Source organism: Falco punctatus (assembly GCF_963210335.1).
Source record: "Falco punctatus genome assembly, chromosome: 20".
In the NCBI taxonomy this organism is placed as follows: domain Eukaryota; kingdom Metazoa; phylum Chordata; class Aves; order Falconiformes; family Falconidae; genus Falco; species Falco punctatus.
The window spans coordinates 443,119-461,161 of NC_137600.1; the positions used below are offsets into that span (position 1 = coordinate 443,119).

Consider the following 18,043-nt stretch of genomic DNA (forward strand, 5'->3'; position numbering starts at 1 on the left):
ATATTACCATAATACAGGAAACAATAGTCATGGGGAAAACACGAGCACGCTCTAGTTTCCGCTCCTGCCCCAGTCAGAGGGGAAGAAGGAGAGCAGTGCTGTCACTGAGGCATTCCTCTGGCAGCCACATGCTCCTCAGGGCTTTGTATTCTGGGCTGCAAGCTGGGAAAACCAATTTTTCCCATTTTAATATTTCCCTCACTTGTTTGAAATCCCAGCTCCGGCCTTCCCGGTTAACTCACGGAAAGGAGCTGGCTGCAGTGGATTCCATCAGCTGGAAAATTCCTGATTTCTGAGAAAAAAGGCTGAAAAGAACCCAAAGGATCTTTAAAAGAAATTCCATGAGATCTGAGCTAGACCAAACCTCCGAAGCCTGACCCAAAAGCTTTGGGAGCTTCGGAAGAGCGGTGTCACGGCGTGTGAGCACCTCGCTGCACGATGCGTGAGGTACTGGCGCAGGGAGGAGGAGGAAGATGAAACAGGTAACAGGAAATCCAAGATGCAGCCATCGCAAACCCAACTGCCAGGTTTAAAGCCTCAGTGAGTTTTGCGGGCTGGGGATTACCTCGTTTATTTTCAATTTTATTTGAGGCTCTTGAACCAGGCCGCTCGCAGGGCCTGCATGAAGACAAGCCGTGCACTTCAGGCCAAGCCCAAGATGTCACAGAAGGGCGCTTTTATTATTATGACACGAAAATGTCAAGTTTAAGCGCACTATTTCGAAATTAAACCCGAACGGCCGTCACCAGGCGCGGCGCCAGCGCGGGCCGCGGCTCCTCGCTGACAGGATTTCCGCGCCCATCCCTCCCGCTGAGGGGAAGGAACGGCCCCCGGGGTCCCCCCGCTGCCCCTGCGGCCCCGCAGGCCCCATCCCGCCGGCCGCGCCGCTGGGAAGCCTCTGCCCGGAGGGTCTCCCCTCACGGCCCCGCCGAAGCGGCGCCCCCCGCCCGCGCCCCCTCGCCCCCCGCCCCCGCGGCGGGGCCGCGCTGCATGCCGGGAGTTGTAGTCCCCGCCGCGCCGCCGCCGCGCCCGCTCGCTGCGCGGGAACTACCGCTCCCAGGGTGCCGCGCGGCAGGGCCGGGGCCGCCATTCCGCCTCCCGCCCCCCCCCTTGCCGAAGGGCGTTCGCCCCTCCGCCGCGCTGCGGGGCGTGGGGTGACGGCTGCGCTCCCGGGGGGCTCCGCCGGCGGCGGGAGGGCCCGTGTGGCGGCGGGGCCGGGCCCTGGGGCTGGCGGGGGCGGCGCTATGGCCGGCAGCCGGGACTTCCTGTGACAGCCCATTTCCTGGTCGGATGGGGCCGGCGGGGGGCGGCGGCGGCGGGGTCGGTCCCTGACGGTGCTCTGGTGGCCGCCGGGAGCTCCGCCGAGCGGCGATGCGGGCCCCGGGCCCTACCGGCAGGCGGCCCCCGCCGTAACCTAGCCGGCGGGGCTGCGGCTGGGCCGGCCCTGGGCACGGCTGCGGGGTGCATGGAGGCACCCCCCGCCCGCAGAGAGGTACCGGGCGGGGGGGCCTGTCGGTCGGGGCTCCCCTGAGGGGGCTGCGGCGGCCCCGGGCCGTGCGGCGGGGTAACGCCTCTCTCCCCCCCGTTATCCCCCTGTGGTTTTGCAGGTGTGAATCCCCCGGAGCACAGCGCGCCTGCTCCGCCCGGCCCCGCGCGGCGAGCGGCCCCGGGGCCCCCTCGGCGGCCTCGGCCGGCTGCGGGCGCAGCGAGGCGGGGGGCTCGGGCCCGCGGGCGCGGCGTCGCCCCTACGGCCAGCGCCCGGCGGCCGCCCCCGGAGCCATGAAGAAGTTTTTCGACTCGCGGCGGGAGCAGGGCGGCTCCGGCCCCGGCTCGGGCACCAGCGGCGGCGGCAGCGGCGGCGGCGCGGGCAGCGGGTACATCGGCCGGGTGTTCAGCATCGGTCGCCACCAGGTGACGGTGGACGAGGTGTTGGCGGAAGGTAAGGGCCCCGCGGCTTCTGCGGAGCCTTCGCGGCTCTTCCCAGCCCCTTCCCCTCGCAGCGCTGGCGGAGGGAGTCTCCGGCCTTTCCCGGGCACGCCGCCCCCCCTCTACCCTCGGCCCCCCCAACTTGTCATTGTCCTTGACAGGCTGGCGAGCCGGTGGCGTCTGACACGGCGGCTCTTACCGCGTGTAAACCCGCTGTGGGTTTGCTGTGCTTGGTTTGCTTTTGGTGTGTGGTTTGTTTGGGGTGGTTTTTTTTTTTTTTTTTAATGCTTTAGGAAGCGAGAGGATTTCAAGGAGTTGTTTCCCACCTTCCCGAAGCTGGGACTTTAAAAAAACAAACAAACAACCACCCCCACCAAAATTGTCAGATGTTTTGGTGCAGAACAAGGTGCTGTAAATAAAGAAAGAAGTGGTCTTCGCTCTTGACTTTCTTCAGCTGGTTGCCTCCTTTTCTACCTTAAGCAGAGGGGAATGAAACACTGGAGTAAATTCCTTGTAGATATATCATGCACATAGGCTGAGTAGAGCTAGCTGTGATCAGGGACGAGGGATTTCTGTTTGTGTGGGGTTTCTGCAGGGGAAGCAGTAATCCCAATTACATTTCTTTTTCTTTTTCAAAATAAAACCATTAAAGAACTAAAATTGAACAGCAGGGGTTATAGAACTCTATATGCATACAGTCCTTGCAGAGCAGCAAGCTGCTGGTGGTATTTTTTTTTCAATTCTAACCAGTGCGGCTGCTTTAACTATCATTTTACATTTAATTTGTTAGGGCTATAAGGAACCTTATGAATGGCTCTGGCTGGTAACCTTAGCCTCGACCTTCAGGGAGATGTTGGCCTCCTTAGACCTGCTCCTGGTCTGTCTCCTGCACAGCATCCTTTGCGATTTCAGTCAAAACAGTGTTTTGTTTTGATCTTGTAATTGCGAAGGAGAGGGCAGCTGCTGTATGAGAGCTGAGTGGGAGGACCTGTGTTGGCTTTTACAGAAAGAACCCTAAAATGGAAAAGGGACTCTGTGTACGCTGTGTGTGTTGAGGGTTTTTAAAGTCACCACAGTGTACAAGAAAACGGGTCTGTGACCATCTTTCAAACATGGTTTCTGATACGTTCTGCTGTGTGCTGTGCTGAGACGAGCACCAAAACCACCGGTCCTTCAACTAGTAACTATAGCAATTTTATTTTTTTTTAACCTGACTTGAAATTAGTAGTATAGGTTTGCCTTGGTTGATATTTCCAAAGCCCTTTTGGCCCTCAAAACTTAGGAGCTATGTGAACTAAACCTGAGAAGCTGTCAGTCTGTGTTGTTTTTTTTTTTTTTTAATGTTGGTTGGCCTTATCCTGGTAGCATGGGAAAACATTTTTTTTTTTTTTTTGCGGATGAATAATCTGTTGGCAGGTTCTGCTCTGGTGCTGACAGTGCCGGAAAGTGAGCCTGTGTGTCACTGGGCTGTCTCCTGCTCGGCCGGCCTAAGCTGCAGCCACCAAAGGAGCGAGGTGGTAGTGCGGATTGTGTGGGAGAAGTGCCTCTGCTCCATACCTTGCAGTCCTGGAGGAGCTGCTACTTCTGAGGGCTTTTCCCTGTGACTCCTGGTTTCTTGGCTGGCCTCTGGGATGGAGCATAGCCTAGGGTTGGCTACAACTCAGATCTGCGGGCACAGGTGCGGCAGGTCTGTGAAATAGGTTGCTGTGTTCTCTTCCTGACCACGCGATAAGGCTATGGAAGCTCTTCTGGTGAAACGTGCTATGCAGGTGGCTTCCTCCCAGTTGGGCTGCTGGTGTGGGGAGTCAGAAATCCTGCTATGTGGTGAGCTAAGTCTCCAAGGGGACAAGAACGAGCTGGCTCGTAGGTTTGCAGGCTGTTGCCTTTTGGTGGGAACAGAGGGGTGAAAATGCCGTTGCCTTTATAGGGAAGGTAGGTCACCTGGGGAGTCAGCATGGGTCAGGAGTGCTGCAGCATTGCGTACTTCTGGCTGTTCGGTGTAGCTGCGTGTGCTCCCCAGGTGCTGGTAAACAGTCTGTTTTCACGGACTCAGCTGGAGACCTGGGGAGCTCTCTGGCAACTTGGTTCCGGCATTACTGACATCTGAATCCTCGGCTGGAGAACTTTTTTGCATCTGCAGTGAATTTTGGTGGTTCAGCAGTGTTGAAAAAGCATCTTGTGAAGTCTTGGGCATTTCTGCTAAAAGGGAAAGTCCCCTGTGAAGCACTTTGGAGGAGGAGGAGGGATATCCTGTCTGGAAAAGAAATGTCTCTCATCCCCATTGCTTTAGAAGGGAGAGGAAAAGCCTGTGTTTTGGTGCAGTGTGTGAAGCCTAGAAAATAAATGAGATGTAAAAGTGGCTTGAAAGAAAGAGTCTCTGGAATGATGATGGATGGTGTGGGGGGAGACTGAGTTGTGAGCCTGGGGAACTGGTTGAACCAGAATTTCTGGAATTAAAGCCTGGGGATTTACCTCTATCTGTCAAAGCTGTCACTGGTCACCCTCAATTCTGCTGAGCAACCCTGCTGAAGATGACTGCTCCCTGGCCCAGGATGGGAACCAGGAATCCTGAATGCAGGCACTGCGAAGTGTGCCAGATGGCTGATGTCTCCACGTGCTTACAGTCTCTTGCGTAGATCCCCCAGAATATCTGCTGTAGTTAGGTACACCCCCCACCCCCTTAAAAATAGGTGTCTGGATACTTGCTTTCCTGGGCAGGGAGGAACGTTCCTTCCTTCTGGAAGGAAGTAGATGGGAATAATATAGAAGGAACTTGAATGGTTGGTTGTCTGTGGTGTTATAATGCTGGTGAATCGGTATTTTTTTTTTTTTTATAAACAGTATATTGCAATACATGGTTCTTAGTTGAGTCTTTGTAGTCATCTTGCACTAATCCGTACAATAGCATGAATAATCTCTTGGAAAAAATTCCCCTCCAAGTTTGTATGAGGACTAACAGCTGTGGGAGGTCAGCACTGCTGGCCTTGGAGTTCTGCGAGGCCAGGGTTAGAGTCAGCATCATCATCCTAGTGCTCCGGTATGGGCTGGGGGGTGTTGTTATTGACTTTAGGGTGATTGGTGTTTCGAGGAGCTGAGGTGAATGCCCAGGAGGCATTTGAGTGTCTGGATGAGTCTGGCTACTATCTTACTCTTTTGTTTATGAAAAGAAACCAAAACTGTGATCAAATTGGATGGTGCTTTTTGTTTCTGCCGGTGTGTAGGGAATGAAAACCATGACAGAACCCTGCACTGGAGCCTTGAGGAGGACGGTGCCTCTCTGATGAGGACCAGAGTAGCAGAAACATTTAGAAGGATGTTGCCATAAATCAGAAATTTGCTAAGGAGTTTCTGGGATGTGCATGTGTGGCGAAGTAACACAAGTCACAGGTACTACTCTGAGCTAAAACAAAGAGGGCGGGGGTTGCCCCAGTGTCACCTTCTCAGGGGGCTATGTTTTGTGTTTCTCTGGGTACCTGCAATATTGTAAGAGTGCTGAATTGATCCAAGTGTTGATGGGATGCGTGTTTGAGCTAGGAATTCGTTTGTCTTGGTCTACTTCTAGCAAAAGATGCTGTGTTTCTTTGGTGGAAAGTCACTTTTTCAATTAGGAGTACTTTTCTGAAGGTGGTAGTTGTAGTCTTTCCCCCTTAAAATGTGGAAGTTAGGGGATTCAGGTTTAATAATTGTCAGATATTTAACGGATTTTTTTCCAGATACATGCCCCTGTGTGTGCTGCTAGCTAATGTGAATTTCAAAGCATTTAATGGTAGACACTACAAACCAATGCAAAATCAGCTTCAGTTTGCCAGCCATAGTTGTTACTCTGTTTTAAAAAGACTGATTTTGTGGGAAGGTTTCATGATGACTTGCTCTAGCGGACCTGCAGGCCGACGTGTGTCTGAAGAGCTTGGTAAGGCTGTGAATGCCCAGCCTGTGCCCAGTGGGGGAACTGGGTCCCCTGAGCTGCCTGAATGTGTACTTGGGCTAATGCTGACCCCTGCCTGGCTTACCCTCAGCGCTTCCTTTTCCTGGAGCGTGCAGCACTGTAACCCAAAGTCCCTAAAATTACACATGAACTTCTTCTGAAATAACTTCAGTTTAAACCAAACCCTATTTGAGGTAAATTTTGCAGATGTACGTGATCTTCAACCCAGTTCCAGTTGGGTTCAAGATGTCACTTTGAAGTGTGTTTTGTCGGTTATTGCCTTCTAGCTTCTGCCAAGTACTAGCTGCTAATCATCTGACCAGTGACATTTGGATTAGGAATTAAACTATTTCTCCTCTTGGAATAGGACATGTGATTTTTTTATTCCCCACCCCCCCTCCTGTGTACCTTGTGAGGCAGGGCATGTATGCTGTGTTCTGCACTGCTAAGTAGGCTGTTGGCTCCTCTGTGTTTCGGTAGTCTGGGTTTTTTTTTTTGAGTGCACAAGCCAGGCAAACTGGTGAAGAATCCCAAGTGAGTTGTTTGGTAAATGTCAAGGTATCCCAAGTGCTTTGGTGCTTTTAACAGCACAGATTTTGCTGGGGCAGAGTGTGCGCCGCGTCCCTGGATGTAATCGGGAAGGAAAAGAAGGTGTTAGAGGATTTAACTCTGTAAGTTGTATAGCCCAGAGGCTTGCATCATCTAGCCTCACTTGTAAGCTTTATCAGCATGTCAGAGAATGGGCCTGGGATTGTACATGGGGGTGGCTGGTTTCTTACGTAACAGTTACATTAGCTAAAAGCGTATTTAATGGCAGTGTTAGCCCTGTGCAGTCATGGGAGAATGAGTTTTCTGCAGTCATCTTCCCTGGAAGGAGCCTTCCATGTTAAAACAAAATAGGTCCTAATTCAAGCGGTCCTGCAACAGCCTTATGTAGCTGTTGTCAATTACTTGGTGTAAGAGAGCTTAATTTTGGGATTCTGGCTGGGGAAAATACAGGGTTTATCCAGCTCGAGTGTTGAAGAAGCGTTCTAGTAGTTATATATGAACAGGTTACTAACCTGTGGTTGCAACAGCAGCAATGACATCTTGTATCTAAGGAGAACGTGTGCTGCCATAATGTTTTTTCTGTGCTGTGGGCCTTCTCCCCATTGTACAGCAGCTTGTCAGAGGTTGAAGAGAGCAGGTGGTAAGTTATAAATGTGCTGAAGACAAGCTGGAATCCACTTCGGGTTTAGCACTTGCTGCTGTCCAAGCTCACCCACCTGCATTAATCACCGCTAATAAGAGGCCAGAACTGACTAGGTGCTGCACACTTGCATTGAGACTGGAAGCTGCTTCCTTTGAAGGTGACTTTTTTCTTTTTTTCAGTGAAAATAGTGACTTGGACAGACTGAGGCTGTGCCCATTGGAATAGTAGCTTCCTGGATGCAGGACTTGCTGCTGCTCTTCTGGAAAGTCACAACCAATTTGCTTTCATTTGTACTAATAAGTGTTTACTCCTGTTTCACATGTACAAGGAGGCAGGAAGTCTCTGAGGAGAAACATGCCATAAGCAAACTTGGTTTACAGAGGAGCTCTTTTTTGATAATGAGAGGTAGCTGAATAAATAAGCTTCCGAGGAAAACGATGCCTTCTTTCTTGCTTTGGGGGGAAGCGCAGGATGTCCTTGTGGTGGTATTGTATTGGAAACATACCTCCTTAAATTAGATACTGGCTGCTGTACCTTTTTGGATGTAGGATCAATACTGACGGTGATTTACAAGCAGAAGGAAAAGATTCGGAAAGACTTAAGAGAAACACAGTTGCAAGGTAATTTTCTCTCATTTGTGGCTTTTTATCATTATGGAAAATTTCCTTTTCTGCTTTTGTAGGAAGTCCAGAAATTGCCACTAAATGAAATGAAGGTTATTGTTAGCTGCCTACAGTATGATGCAGTAGAATGAAAGCAGAGGAGAGCCACTGCAGCTCCTCTAACGTGAGGAGGTTGCACTACCCTGTTGCCAGAGTATCTGAGCCCTGGCACAGTCTATGAAAATGTCCTGCGGTTCCTTTTAGGGCTGCTGGGAAATAACATACTGAAATATGAAGGTGAAGCAATGCAGAGTATGTGTGGCCAAGTCAGGAATTGATCCCTGGCCTTCCAGATTGAGTGCTTGAATTGCAGTCTGTGTTTTCTCTCAAATGCTGCCTCTGTGTGTTTTAAATGGGCATGCTCTTGGCACACATGTGATTTGGGCATAAATTTACGCTTGCTCTGTGGCAGAGCCCACGGTGACATCAGGACCTCGGGCCATGTGTCGCAGGATTGGATTAAAGACTTTTTTGGAACAAGATGCTCAGAGCATCTGGTTTGCTTCATGATTTTGCAGAAACAAATTATGTACCAGTGACGAGTGATCTCATAGATTAAAAATAAAAAAAGCCATCAGCAGCTGAGTTCCCCAAGCAGAGACTTTGCATGCAGGTACATCCACCTCGCAGTTGAGCTGGAAGCTAGCTGGTGCTGTGATGGGACGGGTAGATTTGTTAGGAACATGCTGGTTTTACTTCCTATGTGGTGTCTGTAGGGCTGTAGTAGGGAGGTGACCCCAAAATGTGCCCGTGTAAACTTAGAAAGGAATCTGGTGCGCTGTTCTTGAGGGTGATAGCTTCAGAAGACCATGCATTTTACTATCTAAAAGCACAGCTGTTATTCAGATGACATCTTAGCTTGTATCTCCTTTACTTCTGTAAGCTAAATGCTGCTTGCAAGATTGACATGTGTTTTTGCTGCACAACTCTAATGGCAGCAGTAAAATAAACTCAGAGCTTGTCACTTAGGGAAGTGCAGAATGCTCCATGCAAAGCACGATGTGGCCTGGTTCACGTGGGCTTCCCTTGAGCATCAGTTTCTATTCAAAGCACCATAGCAAGCAAGAGGAACCCTTGGTTTGATGTGATGTGCCTGTTTTTGTGACTTAACTGCTATTCTGGATTATACATGGAAGCTATTCAGAAGTTGGGGGAGTGAGAGTCTTATAAAACTCATGACTTTCAAAGCATTTAAAAATACCTAAAATGAACACAAATAATCAGTGCTGACGTGAGAGGAGCCTGGAAGTGCAGACCTGTTGCTTTATGTGCTTTCTCTGCGTGACCTACCTGCTAAGTCAGTGATACTTTAGTTACCTGTCATGAGCCTCTGAAGGATTAATTGCTTCTGACTTGGGAAGTGCTTCAGAAATAAAGACCTTCTTTCCAGCATTTAGCTGCTTGCTTTGGAGGAGTGAGCTGGATCGATAGGAGATCCTTGCCTTATGACTGCCCTGTGTTGACATGAAGATATTTGTGGTTGCTGTTGACCCTTGGGCTCTGGTCTAATAACTCTTTGTGACCTTTGGCAAGAAGCGTCTAATACCAGGGGATATGCAAATGGTTAGTGACATGAAAGATGCGGTGAAATACTTAAAATACCCTTTAAGTTAGGAGGAGGAGGATCTGTGGAAGCACCTGTGTGTATGTTTGTGCTCGTGTGCTGACATACCTGCCTTTTTTACTCAGGTATTGTAGCACTGCTCGTGAGGCAGGCATATGCGTGGTGTGTAGAGAGCAAATGACTAACAAGGAATAACCAGCCCTCTGGGATTCCGCACAAACAGGCAGGAGACGTTGGCTGGAGGGAAGAGGCAGTGCCATGTCTCTTTGGGGCGAGAGTTGGGGTAAGGGCAGGAGATAAGCAGAGATAAGGCTGGGCCGGTGGCTGGGATGGAAGGGTTCTCTCTTCATAGGATCCCTGTTACTTTGACTAGAGTTCTGCAGATGTTCTGTTAGGCAACCTGAACACTTGAGAAGTACTTGCTAAACTCATGTGAGGTCTCTGTGTCTTATTTCACCCTTGCTGTGCAGGTAGTGTCAGCAGGATGCTCCTGATTCTGCTGGGGAGCAGGTGACATGGGTGCTAGCTGATGTGCATGGAGTATTCCCTGGGAATTTCAGCAAGCGCTGCTTGCAAAGTTGAGTGTGTTGTGACACAAGCTCTTTGGTGGCTGCGTGCTCGTTACAGCCCTTTCACATGTCAGTGCATGTAAGATGACACAAGAAGCCAGCCCTGGTTGTCAAGTGGTGAGAGCTTGCTGGTACTTATGTGTTGTTTTTAAATTGGTTGTGTCTGTAAGGGAATAATTAAAAAAAGCATTGCAGAGCACTGATGTGTGGATTGTGGGGTGGCAAAGGACGAAGGAGGGACAGTATGGCAAGGGGAAAGAGAAGGGAGCAGTGCAGGCTTGGGTCTGTCCTGGGGTGCCTTGAGTGCATATTTCTGGCAAGAAAAATTCTGCTCAAAGTCAGAGCCTTTTTTTTTTGGTATTTACCTGTTGCTTTTGAGTTAGAAGCTGTACTTGAATATGTGACTATGAGTTTTCTCTTTTGTTTCTATACCCAGTTACCAGTTGTAGTTGGAACTGTTGTGCTCTCTCCGTTTTCAGCAAACATAACGACCCCTGTGTATTAGGTGTCACACAAGTTGTGTTTCTGTGTGTGTTTTTTTTCCCCTTCCCCTCTCTGCAAAGTAGACAAACATATGGTGGAAGAAAGACTTTTCAAATTATTTTACAAATGAGAATCTGAAGCGCATGAAGATTGCAGCGGTTTGATAAGGGCTACATAGGAAAGCAGTGACGAAGCCTTGTATTAAATGCAAATGTAACTCCTTGTCTGGTGTTTTAACCACAGTGTCATTAACATTCATGTCACCATAGTATCGAGGAACTTTTATCATGGACTAGGGCCCTGTGTCACATAACGGAAACGCAGGACAAAGACTGTGTCCGTACTCCTGGGAGATGCCTGGCTGCTCTTGCTTGTGCCTGCTGAGGCTCAGCAATTGCATTTGGTACCAAAATACGCTGGTGTGCTGCTGCTTTAGGAGGCATGTTCAGAAAGACACATGGCTAGGTGCAAGCAGCTGTAACCTTACAGCTGATTATGACATGATAATTAACACGCGGTGTCTTCTAAAGATCTGGTGCTATTCAGAGACCACAGGAAACACGCAAACAACCTTGCTCACACAGCATTCAGCAGAATGTGTGACGGGATTAAACATACTGGATTTTTTAAAAATGAAAATGATGCTATTTTTGGAGCGGGACAGATGGTAATTTTCTACCTTTTGCTTTTGTTTTAAACTTAACAGCCTAAGAAGCACTTACGTTGTACCTTTGAAGCTTTTTCTGCTACTGAGCAGACTAGAAATGCATATATTGATATATATATATGCTGGGATTCTCAAGCAATTATGTAAGTTCATTTGAGCTGATGAATTAAATCCCCTAATAATTATGGGGCTTGTGAGTAACTGTCAGAAGACTGCAGATTCTGGACAATCCCTGCAACCCTCTCCTGTTTCTGGACATCTGACAACTGAACAGACAGGCATATGCTTATTCATATCTCTGCCCTTCCTCACCCATATATTTGTGGAAAAACTGAAAGCCCTGCTTCATGGAGGGTGGATTTTTAAATCTTTTAAAATTTTAATTTTTTTTCCCCCTATGCTGAATGATGAACACTGTGTGCTCCTGACTGTACCTAGTGATTTGAATTCCCTGAGAGCTGCCTGGTAGATACCTCTGTCCAGGCTTGGCATGTACTGAGGAGTTGAAAAGTTCATTGCTGTCTTCAGGGTTTGATTAGCATATACTCTTCTGGAGGAATATTATGTAGTCCTTAAGTCATGTTTTCTCTCACTCAGTGAGATGGTAGTTTTGTGGCTCAAGAGTATATACCTGTAGCTATTGGAGACCTGAAAAGTTTGAAATGTGGATTCCTGGGTTTAAGCAGAAGCAGCTTGTTTGAAACAAACCTCCACAGACTGTTGTGAAGCTCTTACAGTGTCATGTTAGCTCAGGCTTTTCCTAAAATGTATGTCTTAGGGTTTCTCTTGTGTTTTTCATGCTGCTTTGCTCAGTAGGGATGTCTGGGTGCTGCCATAGTAATCAAAATTCCTAAATGTCTAACTTGTCTGTTGCCATGAGCTGTCTTTGGATCCTTGCATAATTGCTTCCCAAATGGAGTTTGCTGTTACCATAGCACTTAAGGTCTCCAGTAAGCCCGCTTGGGCTGGCCCTTGCATGCAAGTCCAGTTAAAAACCAGTCCCAGCCCTGGCCGGCTTAGTAGTGCTTTCTCCTTCCTCTGCACCTCCAGCTACAACCTGTTCTCCACTCAAGGAGTTTTATTTTTTCTCTCCTCTTCTGTTGATGTGATTCACCGCTTCCTTGCCTTTCCAGTGAAGCTTTTCAGCTGTGTGCAGTTGCTGCAGCTTCTTGCTGGCTTTGCAGTTCCAGTCATGTTCACTCAAAACCAGTCATGCTCCACAGCATGTTTATGCCATTGCTGATTTCACTTGGAGATGAACAAGGTCTCGGATGCTATTAGCAGCTGCTTGGAATAATAGCAGCTGAAACGTGCTTTTTAGAGGGCTGACTGGTAACAAAACAAATGATACTTTTTTAAAAATTGTTTTTTTAAGCTGTGAGTTATTCAGGACCCATTAATTTAATTTCCCCTCCCCCCTTCCAGTCTTAGAGTGGAAGTTCAAGGACTAAAATTGTCACAGTAGAGAGGGACTGAGTCTGCTTTGCCAAGTAATCTTCTTGGAGGCAGCGTGTCTTGCTGCATAGTAATAAAACACTGCTCCATCAGCTTTGGGTTTCCAAGTCTGCCTGTCAGGGAGGAATTGAGTGGATGTACAGGACTGTAAAGCGGAGCACATGCCTGGCAAATCTACCCACGTGAATACCTAAACGTGCTTCCTGCTGTGAAGGCCAGTACAGTTCCGTAGCCTTTAGTGAGCTGCGATTTGTTATGAAATTGCTGTCACAAATACTGGGAGACTTTAATACCCCTAAATTAAGGTATCCAGGCTGTGTTCTGACAGTTCTCGGAGGATGGGTAGTGTGACAAGCTATTGCTGCACTTGGACTAGAGCTTTTCCAATGGGAGTGTGGAGCTAATGCACAGGATGATACTTGCCCGCTGAATATTTTAGGCTTCTAATATGCTGCTGCATGGCAGAGATTAATTTCCTTTCCTTACCCACCTTCCCCCCTGCCTCTTTTCCCCCCCTCCTTTCTCTGCTATATTATGATTTACAGCTGCTGCCTTTTTTTGACTTTCTCTATAGAACCGGCTGGGAGTTGAAGGGGTATTGTCCAGGGCAGGGGAGTGACTCTTAAAAGATCTGTAACGAGGCAGTGTCCTGAAAAATGCAAAGAAATGAAGCTAAATAGCTTTAAATCAGACCTATCAAAATGAAACCCAGAGAAGCGAGGAAGTGGCAGTTAAGCTTTTCCCACGTCATCAGTGCAGTGAAAATGCCTGTGACTATGTAAGTATTTTGTGGCTGTTTGCAGTTGTGAGCCTCATCGTTAATGAGCTAAACATTCATCTCAAAAAACCCGCAACAGTCCCTAGCCAACCAGTCTTGCTCTCCTAAAATTAGGAGAGGTAAAGACCATGCTTCGAATGTTCTGTGTCGGGTGACGTTTCTGGTTGCGTTATTTTGCACAATTCAGGCACTCGTGGCCATGACTGCCATGCTAACATTAACTATGACGTCCTGCCTATTTAAGAAGTGCTCAGGAGAGGGTGGAGCCTGTAAATCTAAATCTGTCTTGTCATGGCCTAGATATCGCAGCAGTGACACTAAGCGAGGGCCCTATAATTATGTTGGTAATATTGGATAATCACATTAGTATTCTCAGCTATGGTAAATCTGTGTAGGGCTAACCGTGTCCCTGCTTTACTCTCACTGAGAAGCTGACCCATGAGCTTTACGTGAGCTCGATGCTTTGTTTTACCTGGGGAGAAGTCCTTTGCTCTGTTAGATATGCTAGATGTTCTATTAAAGTTTATCTGGTAGTATTTAAAGACTAGAGCTTAAGCAGTGCTATGGCTGGAGCTGTGAGTGCTGCTGCTTTCTTGAGTTGCTAGTGAGAGGAGTTTATAAAAAGCAGGGCTCTGCACCTTGGGCTTATTTTCAGCATTGGATGCAGATCTTTGCCTTGATGGTGTGTGGTGTCTAATGGATGTGCATTACTCTGGACATACCTTTATAGCTGGTGGTTTTTTCTTTCCTTTTTTTCTTTCCCCCTTCTTACTAAATCGGTTGTGCGGTAGTTGCAGTTTGTATCCAGCACAAAGCTGACGCAGGTGCTGGGCTTTCTGTGCCCAGCGAACTTGCTCAGCGTGAAGCTGCCGAACAGATTGTTGCTGGCCAGCAATGGAGGGTCCTCTTTTAAGCCAGTAGAACATGAAAAACTGTATTGCTTATATGTGCAGATTTACTTTGTGGAGACCAAATTCTTTCCAGACCAAATGTGAGCTGTGCAGGGGATTTCTTGCTGCTTAAAATGGTTATTGCTGGTGAAAGAGTGCAGACCCCCATGCCTAAACCTTGAGACCTCTGGAGCTGCCTGTGTAATTCTCTGCCACCAGCTGTCTGTGTGAAGCAGATGATTAAATGTGAGTTTACGACCTGCTCTGCTCAGAACTGGTGGAGAGATGAATGTGAACCAGGTGAATGCAGATTCTGCCTTGATTTCCCAGCACTGCTTTCCTCTGGGGTAGGACCAAACCTGTGAAGCCCCAGCCTTTGCTAGGGGGAAGCCAGCTGTGCTCGTGTTTGCTCTGTGAGGAGGGAAGGCGAGCTGGTGCTTTTATGGGACTGCTGCCCAGCAAAGTTTGAATATTCTTCAAGAGTTTGTCCTATGCCAGGAGGATGCTGTGCTTGGATATCTTGACACGCAACCCATGTCCCTGTTCCTTGTGTAGTTTCTTTAGTTGAAGTATCACTGGAAATATTTATAAAATTAGAAGCTGTGTTTCCTGTAAGTACAGTTTAACTCGGAGCTCTCTTCTTACAGTTGTGTCACTGTTGAAATCTTCTTTTGACTATGATCACTATTAAACTCCCTGTCTTGTTGCAGATATACCTGCTTAGCTAATTTTCCATCTGCTTAGTAACTCATCTGGGGAGATGCAGGCTTCAGCTGATCCTCCTGATATTTGTGCCTGTTTCAGGTTTCCTGTCTTGAAATACTAGGTGTTCTTTATGCTTTATCTAGGTGCTATCAGCTTTCCCTGCAGTTCTGAAGCTCTGATTTGCTCCTACAGCCACTTAAAATAGTCAGAACGTGGATGAAATTTGAGTGATCGTGACCATTGCTACTTCCACAGATGGAGCTCTTTCAGCTGGAGTTAGTGGTTCGCTTTTTTTCTTTGCCCTCAAGATAACTCTTAAATGTTCAGACTATTTAATTGGCGGTTGATGTTTCAAGATCTGATTTGATAAGTTTCCCAGAGCAGTTCTATCTCCACTCCGGTATGGAGCCTTTTAAAGTGCTGTTTAGGGGAAATGGAAGCAGCTCAAAGGAACAGACTAACCCACAACTGAAAGCTTAGTAAACCAGCCAGAATCTACACTGATTTCTGTTTTGTTTTAATGGTGTTTAACTCCCTGTACAGGTGAATGTGGTGCGATAAGGCACTGAGAGCTGTATCTTTCCTCTTGGAAATGAGCATGGGGAGCTTCCCAGAGACTGCTCCCACGTACGAAAGGAAGCACACTTTTTTTCTGCAGTCTCGCTTGCTTCATAGCTGTTAGGTGCACATGGACTATAAGGACTTGTATCTTTGTGTTTTGGAGCTCTTGAGCTGAAGGAGATCCCCTGTACAGAGACCCTACTTCCTACCTTGCAAAGACCAGCGGTTTGTATTCCTGCTACGCGGAGCGCATCTTAAGAGCTTGCTCCAAATGCTGCTTTAGGAGATGGTAGGGCTGGCCTTTTAGATTCAAGTAGCCCCTTAAACTTGGCACTGTTATGTTTTAGCGTAAGTCAAGTGACTTAAAAAAAACCCCAACATCCAGCAACTAAGTAAAGCTTGTTATTTCCTTTGAGGCAGAAAATCTCAGCTGAGAGCAGACCAGTTTAGTTTAGCGTTATTATCTGCTTTTCTCAGCTGGAGAGTCTGTTGGCAGGGGGTGAGGGTTTTTGTTTTGTTCTTGTTCAGAACTGGACTCTTTGGTTTATAACACACATGTACACACACACGTGCGCTCGTTGGAGTTAGAGGAATTTGGGTGTAGTAGGATTTAGGAGATCCATATTCAGGCTTTCCTGGTTCCGCAGAGACTCCTGCTTGTTGTGTTGTCTGTGCAGCGTGTCCTGCGATGCACCTCTCTGTTCTCATTCAAGTAGCACTTCAAGCTGTGAGTTTCTGTGTATGAGCTTGTTCTGTTTCAGCTGGTGGCTGAGCCCACCCCATCACTACTTTGTGCTTGGGCTTACAAACTGCTGGCACAGCTTAGCCTAGGTAAAGAAAATCCTAATTTTGTAGCCTGGATTGTGGGGAAACAAATGCCAGTTATGTCCGTGCACTCCTGAGACGTGATGCAAACTTGTGCCTCTAGGGCAGGCTATGTGTTTTATGTGCATGCAACTTGAGGGTGAATAATCTTTGCTTATATGGATATAAAATAACATGTAAATACCCGAGTGTAACCAGAGGATTATGGAACTGGGTGGGAGAGTGAGTCATAGGCATTAATTAAATCCCAAACCCCAAGTGTCATGATGAACACTCCAGCATGCAGTAATAAAACAGCAAAATACAAACACAAAGGAGAACATTGCCTACCACAAAAGACCTCAAAAGTCTCAAAGCGGTGGTGGTTGTACTAATCTGGAAAGGACACTGTACCTCCAGCTGTTCACGACGGTGTGGGGACAAGATGAGCAGTAGCTTATTGATGTCTCTGGGGTTTAGCGTTAGAATCTAGGGTTGAACTCAAGTCAGTGGAGAGTTTGGTGAGACTCCCTGATGGTAAGGGTAACAACACCGCAGGAATAAACTGCTCAAGAGCATGTGGGGAATGTGTAAACAGAACAGTTAAAGAACAGGTTAGAGAGACACGTCAGGCGTGACTGCGGGCATTGACAGTCCTGCCTGTAAGTGAGAGGCTGAGTCAGGTGAAATCCTGTGCCAGACAGTGACGCGGTGACACAGGGCCACGCTTTTTCAGCAAGACTGTCCCGTGTTGCTTACCAGCATCCTGTTGCAATGTGGAAAGAGTGAAATGAGGCTGGAGAAAGCCTCCCTCTGTTCATTAATCTTGTCATCCTCGACCTGCCTCCATTCCACTCCACTGGGGCAAGAACAAAATCCTCTTTTTTTTTTAATGCAGATTTTGTACGTTAGTCATAAAGCTATAAAACCACTGGAGAGAGAGAGATAGATGTGTTTGAAGGCCCAAAGCGCTTTTGGGATGTTGCTTAGGTGGAGATGACCATAAAAAAAGGAAGAAAATACCATAGGCCATGTTAGTTATCTGTTTAACTGCAGTGAGTCTGAAGTCTTTGCTCAGGGAAAACTGAAGTGCCCCTTTGCCTGCAGGCTTTATAGTAGCAGACTACCTCCTACTGCCTTCTAAAAAAGCAGAGGGTGTAGGAAATGCTGTTTGACTCTATTGGTGATTAATCTTTCACCAGACCGAAGCAAGCTTGTGAGTAACACATCTAATGCTCACTTTTAAGACTGGATTTTTGGCAACAGTCGGGACCCTTTGTGACACCTGGCAGCACTGGAAACCTCTAAAAAATGTTTCTTCCTATTGGTAATATGTTGTGCCATACCCAAAGTGTAATGAGGGGGGGTTCTGGGTGAACCTTCAGTCTGTCCTCTTAGGGTGACTTGCTACTGTCTCTTACTCTGAGATGCTGTGGTTTGAGGGTTTTTTTCTGGACTTTCGCTGGTCAGACACCTGAAGGTGCCCTTCCAGCACAAATTGGCTTTCTGGAGACAGCCTACAGAGCTCAGAGACATGAGCTGTGTAAGCAGGGCTTTTGCTTCATACTGTGCTATGAGTAGTATGTTGTCACACTTACCTATGTGTTCTTTGGTTAGGTTCTTAATTCTTTGCCTTTTCTGTTAATCACAGGTTTTCCTACCTAGTAGTATCCTTTTTAAGACCATGACTTAAAGAACCAAGGATTTATTTGCAGGTTGTTGGTGTTCCTGACGATCTCCATCTCCAGGAAGTGGGAGCAGAGATAACATTCCAGATTGAACTCAGTAAATCATAGATTGCACCCGTGTCCTCTTCACTTTCTTTGATGTAGCTGTGATCTTGGATGTTACAGCCCTAATGC

At 47.6% G+C, this 18,043-nt stretch overlaps 1 protein-coding gene across 25 annotated transcripts in view; it reads left to right on the forward strand.

Moving 5' to 3' along the window:
- The first annotated feature begins 94 nt into the window (after positions 1-94).
- AAK1 (AP2 associated kinase 1) overlaps positions 95-18,043 on the forward strand; it is an 86,491-nt gene continuing 68,542 nt past the window's right edge. For all 25 annotated transcript variants that reach the window (XM_080370092.1, XM_080370110.1, XM_080370111.1 and 22 more), the window contains exons 1-2: positions 95-1,492; positions 1,608-1,939. In XM_080370092.1, the coding sequence (XP_080226218.1) occupies positions 1,780-1,939 (160 nt within the window). In that variant the 5' untranslated portion in view covers positions 95-1,492; positions 1,608-1,779. The remainder of the gene's footprint in view (positions 1,493-1,607; positions 1,940-18,043) is intronic.